At 50.3% G+C, this 9,902-nt stretch overlaps 1 protein-coding gene across 1 annotated transcript; it reads right to left on the bottom strand.

Moving 5' to 3' along the window:
• Positions 1-312: 312 nt before the first annotated feature.
• Positions 313-1,290, bottom strand: LOC311200874 (olfactory receptor 14A16-like; the record flags this gene model as incomplete). The annotated part of the gene is made up of 1 exon (XM_084275178.1): positions 313-1,290. One exon carries the CDS (start codon positions 1,288-1,290, stop codon positions 313-315), a length of 978 nt encoding a protein of 325 aa, XP_084131304.1.
• Positions 1,291-9,902: the final 8,612 nt, after the last annotated feature.

The following is a 9,902-nucleotide window of genomic DNA, read 5'->3' as shown; positions in this document are numbered from 1 at the left end:
GGAAAATCCCGTTCAGCCATGGTGGGAAAGCATTGCCAATTCAGACAATGCTCATGTGATTAAGCTGATGAAAAAGTTCTTGTAAATGTGTTTTTGAAAAAGGAAAATAAAGAAGGAAAAATTCTGTCCCTTGGTATGCAGACATGGTGCAAAGGGAACGCAGCTTTTCATTATTCATTTTCTCAGTAGAACAAGACCTGGAGATACTGCAGAAGGAATGTGATGAATGTGAACCATGTTATCGTATCTCAGAAAAATAAGGAGAAAAAATTAAATCGAACAACTGAAATCCATACTAAATACAGACTGCTCCTAAAGTGACTTGCATGGCCAACAATAAATGGAAGATGAGCAGTTTATTGCTGCACAGGAACATCCAGTCATCAGTTTCCACATAGCATCCTTGAGCTCCTGGTTCCTCATGCTGTAGATGAGGGGGTTCACTGCTGGTGGAAACACCGAGTAAAGAAATGAAAATACCATGTCCAAAAATAGGGAGGAGATGGAGGGGGGCTTCAGGTAGGTAAACACACCAGTGATAATAAACAGGGAGACCACAGCCAAGTGAGGGAGGCAGGTGGAAAAGGCTTTGTGCCGTCCCTGCTGCGAGGGGATCCTCAGCACAGCCCTGAAGATCTGTACATAGGACACCACGATGAACACAAAACACCCAAAACCCAAACAGACACTGACGAGAAGGACTCCAGTTTCCCTGAGGTAGGCATCTGAGCAGGAGAGCTTGAGGATCTGGGGGATTTCACAGAAGAACTGGTCAAGGGCATTGCCATGGCAGAGGGGCAGTGAAAATGTATTGGCTGTGTGCAGCACAGAATAGAGAAACCCACTGGCCCAGGCAGCTGCTGCCATGTGGACACAAGCTCTGCTGCCCAGGAGGGTCCCATAGTGCAGGGGGTGGCAGATGGCAACATAGCGGTCATAGGCCATGACAGTGAGGAGACAGTGCTCTGTTGAGATCAAAAATACAAAGAAAAAGAGTTGAGCCACACATCCTGTATAGGAAATGGCCCTGGTGTCCCACAAGGAATTGGCCATGGATTTGGGAACAGTGGTGGAGATGCAGCCAAGGTCAGTAACAGAGAGGCTGAGGAGGAAGAAGTACATGGGGGTGTGGAGGTGGTGGTCACAGGCTATGGTGATGATGATGAGGCCATTGCCCAGGAGAGCAGCCAGGTAGATGCCCAGGAAGAGGCAGAAGTGCAGGAGCTGCAGCTCCCGTGTGTCTGCAAAGGGCAGCAGGAGGAACTGGCTGATGGAGCTGCTGTTGGGCATCTGCTGCTGTGAACTGTAGAGACCTGTCCAAGGAGGAAAAGGCACAGTGAGAATTCAGGGAACTCTTCTTTAAAGAAAACCTCTTCAAATTCTTATTGAATACCCTCATATTGACTCTCTGTATTCAGGAAGACTTTTGTCAGGTCCCTCTTGGGAGGTCTGCTTTGTGCTGGCTTGAGTGTTCCACTGCGGGGAGAAGGGTCTGCTGTGGGGTCTCGAGAACTCAGTCCTGCCTGGCAGCAGTCAGTAAATAGAAGGATGGTGTGATCTCAGACTAAATCCCCTTTGGATAGGAATGAGCTTTTCATCACTGTCACTCCAGTTTTACCCGTGGGCAGAGCAGAGCTTTGGAGCTTTGGTTTTCTCCTGACTCTACTTGAGGAGTGTTTCTTCTGTCAGAACTCCCTGTCACTGCTGCAGCAGTGCCAGTGAAACCTTCCCCTGATTGCTGAGTGGGGAGAGCTGCTCTGTCCATCAGCCCTGATGTCAGATGTCCTGTGCTGGGCACTCTGTGATCACACCCTGGTGTTGCCCGTAGAATAAACTGGACCCTGTAGAGCTCTGAGGAATCCAGTCTCTCAGGGCAGAGATCCAAAGCCCTCCTGTGGTGTCTCATCCTACCCAAAGAGGATCTCAGCTTCCTTCTCCCAGCCAGGGACACACAGGGCTCATTGCAGCTGCCCACAGACACGGGCGATCAGCGGCATTGCCAGGGTCTCAGTGCTGAGATCTCTTCTGCATGGGGCTCCTCTCTGGGGCACAAAAGTCCCTAGGAGAGTGGTGCAATTTTTGCAGACAGCCTACAGCCCAGAGCAGCCCTCAGGAACTCCTCAGTCCTAGAGCTGGGGGTCCTGAAGTGAGGGTCAGCTCAGTCCCAGTTCCACCAATGGACGTGCCAAGAGCCCCAGGTAATCGTGGGAGAAAGGCAGCAAGGACAGGAGGGAAAGAGCAAGAAATGCTCCAGCCCAAGCAGGAAGGACAGGGACAGACAAACAGGCATGTATGGGGTTCTTGTCACTGGGGCCTGGGCTGCCAAGGAGGGGACTCAGCCTGAAACACTGGTACTCTGGGTGCAGAGTCTGTGCTGGGTGGCAGAAAATAGGGGGTCGGTGAGGGAAAGCTTCTGCACTGTGGGGGATGTCAGGTAGCTACAAAATCCTCACTGCCACGGTATTGCTGGGAGCAGCTCCTTCTCCTTCCTTGCCAATGTCTCTGATGCCTGGAGCTGTCCCTGCAGCTGCTTCTCTCTGCCCATGTCACCTCCCACTCTGTAGTCACAGACCTCATCCAACCTGCCCTGTGCTCAATTGTGCTCTGAAGACCCCTCCTGGCATCAGGGCACTGCCCTGGGGAACCTCTGTGTGTGCAGAGCTCAACAGAGTGTCTGACATGTTCCTATGACCAAATGTGTTTGCACTGCCTTCTTTTAAGTTATCAAGAAAAGCTCAATTCTCACACCCCACCCAGTCCAGAAGAGCAGAAAATTCAAAGCAAGGTCTCTTTACCTCTCGCCCACAGACATACCAGGCAGAGTGCTGTGATTTCTCTTCCAGTGAGCTCTCAGCATCTATCAGCTCTCTCAGCCTCACAGGTCTCCCCTCGGTGCCTACAGGCAGTGTCCCCAGCCCTGTGTGCTTGGCAGAGGAGCTGCTCCTGGGCAGAGCTGTCTCTCTGCTGCACTGCTGGGTTGCCATGAGCTCCCTCCATCCCAGGAGCCTGGCCCAGCTCAGCAGAAGACCAGTTTTTGTAGGCTCCCTCCTGGTGTCTCAGGCCTCATGGGGATGACTCTCAATTTTCATTCTTTGGCTGGGGAGAAATCCTTGTGTCCAGCAGAGTCCTTTCTCCTGATCAAACCAGAGCTGGGCAGGACAATCACCTTTCCTTGTCTCTGCATGAGACTGGACACCCAGGCAAGGACAGCGAGGGGACTCTTTCCCCCTGTGAAAGGAAGGGGTTTAGGTGAGCATTTGGGCATTTCTCGGTGTTTCACAAGAACAAAATCAGGGAAAACAAATCTACAAAGCTCTGCTCTGCAGTTGGGGGAAGTGGGAACCACCACCCAGAAAAGATCATATAGATCAAAACCGATAGACCTTCTACTGCCAGGACAAACTGACACCTGGAGTGCTCACATCAGAGCCCCATACAGCCAGTGGCACCCTCAGACAGCAGGAAATGCACCTCCTAAAAAGGACCTTTCCAATACATAATAGAACAGAGAGAGGCAGTCCTTGGGTCTCCAGTGAGAACATTTTGCTCAGTGAGAGTGCCCCAAGTTTTCACTGCCTTGTTCTCCTTGCAGAGGGCTTCAAGCAAAGAGGCAGTGAATGTCCAACAGCAGCTTCATTCCCCACTTCCTCCTCCTGCCCTTTGCAGACACACGGGAGCTGCAGCGGGTTTCTCAGTGCTGTGCTGCACACGGCCAGTACATGTTCCCTGCCCCTCTGCAAGGGCAATGCTGGTGACCAGTTCTGTGAAATCCCCCAGATCCTCAGCCTCACATGCTCAGATGCCTACCCCAGGGAGATTGGTCTTCCTGTATTCAGTACCTATTTAGTTTTGGGGTGTTTTGTGGGCTACCTGGGGAGTTTTCAGGCCAGGAATATATCTCACCCCTTTTCCTTAGGAGCTATTGCTGGACATTTAGGAGTTTCAACTGTGGACACTGGTGGAGCCCAAAGCCAACATCAGGCAATCTTAGGACCCCTCCATTGGCTAGCAATGCCCTGATCCTAAAGGTTACTGGGGCTGCTTGTCCACTCCCTGAGGAGCAGTCAGGGCAATAATATCTTTAAACTCTCGCTCTTTTGTTTGGGAGCTGTTGCTGGAAGTTTAGGAGTTTCGAAGGTGGATGCTGGTAGAGCCTGAGGAGGAGTCAGGCAATGTTAGGAGAGTTCCCTTGGCAAGGAACGATCTGAGCACCAAGGTTCCTTGTGCTTCACGTCTGAACACTGATGAGGGTTCATGCCAGGAAAATCCTTCAGCCCTCACTCCTCTTGTTAGAGGCCTGTTGCTGGAGGTTTAGCACTTCCGAAGGTGATTGCTGGTAGATGGAAAAATGACGTCAGGCACTCTAAGGACCGTTGCCTTGGCTAGGAATGCCCTGAGCCTCAAGGTTTCCTGTACTGCTACTCTACTACCTGGGGAGGCTTCAGGCCACAAACCTTTCTCAGCCCTGACACCAATGGGTTTGGGAGCTATTCCTGGACGTTTCTCAGTTTCAAAGGTGGGCTCTTGTAGAGCTCAAAAATGAAGTCAGGCAATCTTAGAACTGCTCCCTCTCCTAGGAAAGCCCTGAGCCCCAAGGTTACTGGGGCTGCTAGTGGGCTACCTGGGGAGGTTTCATGCCAGAAACATCTCTCAGCCCATGCACATTTTGTTTGGGAGCTATTACTGGACATTTAGAATTTTCAAAGTTGGACTCTGGTAGAGCCTGAAAATTACATCAGGGACCCATAGGACCGTTCCCTCAGCTACGAAAGCTCTAGGCCCCAAAGTTACTGGCACTGCTTTTGGGCTACCCAGGGAGCTTTCAGGCTCTCAAACCTTTTGTTTGGGACCTATTGCTGGACATTTGGCATTTTTGACTGGGGACATGGGTAGAGACAGAAAATGATGTCTGATATTATAGGACCATTGTCTTGGCTACGAATGCTCTTTGCCCCAAGGCTACCAGGGCTGCGTGTGGGCTACCTGGGGAGGTTTCAGCCCAGGAACATCATTCATCCTTTATAGATTTATTTGGGAGCTATTGCTGTATGTTTAGAATTTTTAAAGGGGGACACTAATACAGCCACAAAATGACACCAGGGACTCTTCAGACCATTCCAGTGGTTAGGAAAGCCCTGACCCCCAAGGTTACTGGGGCTGCTAGTGGGATACCTCGGAGAGTTTCTGGCTGGGAAACATTTTCAGCCCTTGCAAATTTTTTTTTTTTTGACCAACAGTAAAGGTTTTGGATTCTCTCTGTCCCTCCTTTTCTTAATAATTCTATAAATATATTAATAACAATGTTACTGGTATAAATAATAGTTCTTTAAATATTAAGTAATATTAAGAGTAATATTAATATTTCGTGCTTTTGATAATTAATAATAATTATATAAATATATTGACAAAAGGAGGGACAGGGAGAATCTCCAACGTTTATTCGACCCAGAGGGATCAATGTAATAGAGGGTGAAGAAAAGGCTGAGGAACTTTGTGCCTTTTTTGCCTCAGTCTTTAGCAGTAAGACCAGTTGTGTCCTGATACCCAGACCCCTGTGTGGAAAAATGGAGATGTGAATCGGACCAAAGCTCTCATAATCCCAGGGGAATTGGTAAGTGATCTGCTCAGCCACCTTGATCTGCACAAGTCAATGGTTCCAGATGGGATACACCTGAGGGTACTGAGGGAGCTGGCAGAAGTGCTCTCCAAGCCACTTTCCCTTATTTACCAGCTGTCCTGGCTGACCAGGGTGGTTCCGCCTGACTGGAAGCTGCACATGGGACACCCATCTGCAAGAAGGGCCAGTAGGAGGTTCCCAGGGAACAAAATGCCTGTCAGACTGAAATCGGTGCTGGGGAAGGTGATGGAACAAATCATCTTGAGTGACATCATGCAGCACATGCAGGGCACCCAGGGGATCAGGCCCAGTCAGACTGGGTTTAGGAAAGGCAGATCGTGTTTGACCAAACTGATGTTTTTCTGTGACAAGGTGACCTGCTCTTTGGATGTGGGGAAGGCTGTGGATGTGATCTACCTGGACTTCAGTGACACCTTCATCACTGTCTCCCACAGCATCCTGCTGGAAGAACTAGCTGCCCATGGATTAGATGTGTATACTCTGTGCTGGGTTAGAAACTGGCTGTACAGCCAGACCCAAACAGTTGTGGTGAAGGGAGTTAAATCCAGTTGGCAGCAGGTCACACGTGGTGTTCCCCAGGGGTCAGTGCTGGGGCCAGTTCTCTTTAGTATCTTCATTAATGATCTGGCTGAGGGGATCAATTGGACCATCAGTAAATTTGCAGATGGCACAAAAGTGTGTGAGTGTTGATCTGCTGGAAGGCAGGAAGGCTCTGCAGGGTGACTTGGACAGGCTGAAAAAAGGTCCTCCAGGGGAAATTCCTTTGAAATCTAAGGAATCACTAAGGACCCAACTAAAATCCAAGTAGCTGTAGAAGTCTTGAGTTTTATAATGAATGTTACTTAAAGAGCCATGCTTGTAAGGGCTTTCTGGATGTTAATGAGCCCCATGGAGTCTTTTCTTCTGAGTCCACAGACCTCAGATACCAAGAGGAGAGTGAACTCCAGAAGTTGAAGTCAGGAGTAATGCCCAAAGTGCCTTGAAGCATTAAGAGGCCCCACTGGGAGCCATTGCTGGCAGAAACTCTCCATGGGCTCATTGGAATAGACAACTATAGACAAACACAGGCACAGCACAGGCAGCTCTGATGCTGAGGACACCCTGGCTTGGTCTGATGAAACAGAAATGCCAAGCGCTGACCCCCAGCCCCTGGGCAGGGATATCCTGACCCTCACCCATGTCTCAGGGCTGTTCTTTGGGATGTGGGGAGTGTGACACCAAGGGAAGGAGAGGGGTATGACACATGGTGGCCTTCCCTGGGGCGGGTGCAAGGAGGCAATGATGCTCCATGGCCATGAGGACAACGTGTGTCCTCTGAGGCCTCTGTGGCAGGGCCATCAGCCATAGACATGGGGTAAAGACCTCGTTGCTATCAGGCCCTTTCATCCTGGCTGGCCCCCTTGGCCATCTGCACCACAGCCCGTCCCACACTGCCCCTTGCCTTTTCTAGTTTCTCTACAAACTGCAGGCAACCAAACCCCGTTCCCCACTTTGATTTCACTCCCTGATGTCCCTGCCTGTACTGCTGTCTCTCCCTCCTCACCAGCTGATCTTGGAAACACAAAGCCACCAGCTCATCCGCACTTCCTCTGAGTGACTTTTAGCACCACAGCACTGCCCCCAGAATGACATTTCTTTTTCCTCATGTCCACTCTGACCTTCAAAGTCACAGTTTCACATGGACTTTCTTATGTTCTTTCCACATAGCACAAAGTGGGCTTTCCCTCAGCCTCCATTCCCCAGGCTAAAGAGCCTCTGACCTTCAAAGCTGCAGATTTGCTGTTGTGCTGGAACCTGTTGTGGTTTCGCTCTGGCCAAGCACCACGTAGCTGTTCCCTCACTAAGAGGATGTGTTATAAATTGAGGAAGGGGAAAGGGAGGGAAAAGGAAACCAAAACAACCCAAACCTCTTGAATTGGGATAAGGACAGTTTACTGGGACAGCAGAGAGAGAGAAACAACAGTAGGACTTTGTAGCAAAATGTACAAAACTGGTGATGCACAATGCAGTTTCTTGCTGAACCGCACAGCTCAGACCTCACAGCTCAGAGCTGTCCTGAAACTAGACAGTGACCAAAGCCACGTGTCCTGGAGGGGTAGCCTCTTCCTCCCACAAGCCTCTCGTCATCTGCTGAGCATGACGTAATTGACATGGAACACCCTCTCTGACCAGGTTGGGTCACCTGTCCCGCCTGTGTTCCTTCCCAGCTCCCTGGGTGCCCACCACCCTCTCGTTAGCAGAGCAGCATGAACAACTGAAAAGTCCTTGATTCTTTGGACACAACAAAATCATTCCTGTATTATCAGCACTGCTGTCATCTGAACTCCCAAACACAGCATTCCACCCGCTGCTAGAAAGAAACCAGCCCACCTTTGTAGACAACAAGTGCAACACAACGGTGGGCTCACTCCTGCAGTCGTACAGTATGGATGATCCTGTTGGTCAGTTATGGTCAGCTGGGCCTGTTCTGTCCCCTCCCAGGCACTTGTGCACTCCCAGTTGACTCATTTCTGGAGCAGAATTAGAAAAAAGGCCTTGATGCTGTGCAAGCCCTGCTCAGCAAGGAACTAGCACATTAATATAGACTTTTTTGCTTATAAATCAAATCCACAGAACTACAGTGACACCAATATGAAAATTAATTCCATTCCAGCAAAAATAACACCAGGAATAGAAGATCTGGCAGAGGACCTGGCAGATGTGCTTGCCAAACCCCTTTCCATCATCTATCAGCAATCCTGGCAGACTGGGCAAGTTGCACTGGACTGGAGCCTGGCAAATGTGACACCCATATATAAGAACGGCCAGAAGGAGGATATGGGGAACTACAGGCCTGTCAGCCTGACCTCAGTCCCGGGGAAGATCATGGAGAGGGTCATCTTGGGAGCTGTCATGCAGCACATGTGTGATGGCCAGGGGATCAGGCACAGTCAACATGGGTTTACAAAAGGTAGATCCTGTCAAACTAACCTGATCACCTTCTATGACAAGGTGACCCACTTAATGGACAAGGGGAAGGCGGTGGATGTGTCTGCAAGGACTTCAGGAAAGCCTTTGACAGGGTTTCTCACAGCATTCTGACTGAGAAACTGGCTGCCACTGGCCTGGACAGGTGGACCCTCAGCTGGGTTCAAAACTGGCTGGATGGCCGGGCCCAAAGGGTGGTGGTGAATGGAACCAAATCCAGATGGAGGCCGGTCACGAGTGGCACCCCCAGGGCTCAGACCTGGGTCCAGATCTATTCAACAGCTTTATCAATGACCTGGATGAAGGGATTGAATGCTCCCTCAGTGAGTTTGCAGATGACACTAAGCTAGGAGGAAGTGTTGGTCTGCCTGAGGGTAGGGAGGCTCTTCAGAGGGATCTGAACAGGCTGGACCGATGGGCTGAGACCAATGGGATGAAGTTCAACATGGCCAAGTGCAGAGTCCTGCACATGGGACAGAACAACCCCCTGCAGCGCTACAGGCTGGGGGGAATTCTGGCTGGAGAGCTGTCAGGAAGAGAAGGACCTGGGGGTGTTGGGTGACAGCAGGCTGAATATGAGCCAGCAGTGTGCACAGGCAGCCAGGAAGGCCAATGGCATCTTGGCTTGTATCAAAAACAGTGTAGCCAGTAGGTCTGGGGAAGTGATTGTGCCCCTGTGCTCAGCATTGGTGAGGCCACACCTTGAGTACTGTGTCCAGTTCTGGGCTCCCCACCATAAGAAGGACATTGAGGTCCTTGACCAAGTGCAGAGAAGGGCAACCAGGCTGGTGAAGGGGCTGGAGGGCAAATCCTATGAGGAACGGCTGAGGGACCTGGGGATGTTTAGCCTGGAGAAGAGGAGGCTGAGGGGAGACCTTGTCACCACCTACCACTACTTGAAAGGATGATGTAGAGAGGTGGGCGATGGTCTCTGCAGCCAGGTGACAAAAGATAAAACAAGGGGCAATGGCATGAAGATGGGCCAGGGCAGGTTTAGATTGGAGATTAGAAAAAAAAAAAATACTGAAAGAGTTGTCAGGGCTGGAACAGGCTGCCCAGGGAGGGGGTTCAGTCACAATCCCTGGATGTGTTCAAAAAAAGGGTAGATGAGGTACTTAGGGATCTGGTTTAGCATAGGATGGGAATGGTTGGACTTGATGATCTTCCAAGGTCTCTTCCAACCTTGTGATTCTGTGATTCTGTGACTCAGAAGAAAAGACACCATGGTGCACATTAACATCCAGAAAGCCCTTTCAAGCATGGCTCTTCAAGTCATTTTCATTAAAGAACTCAAGAC

This window comes from Gallinula chloropus (assembly GCF_964237585.1).
Source record: "Gallinula chloropus genome assembly, chromosome: 25".
Taxonomy (NCBI): domain Eukaryota; kingdom Metazoa; phylum Chordata; class Aves; order Gruiformes; family Rallidae; genus Gallinula; species Gallinula chloropus.
This window is presented reverse-complemented; position numbering and strand designations above follow the sequence as displayed.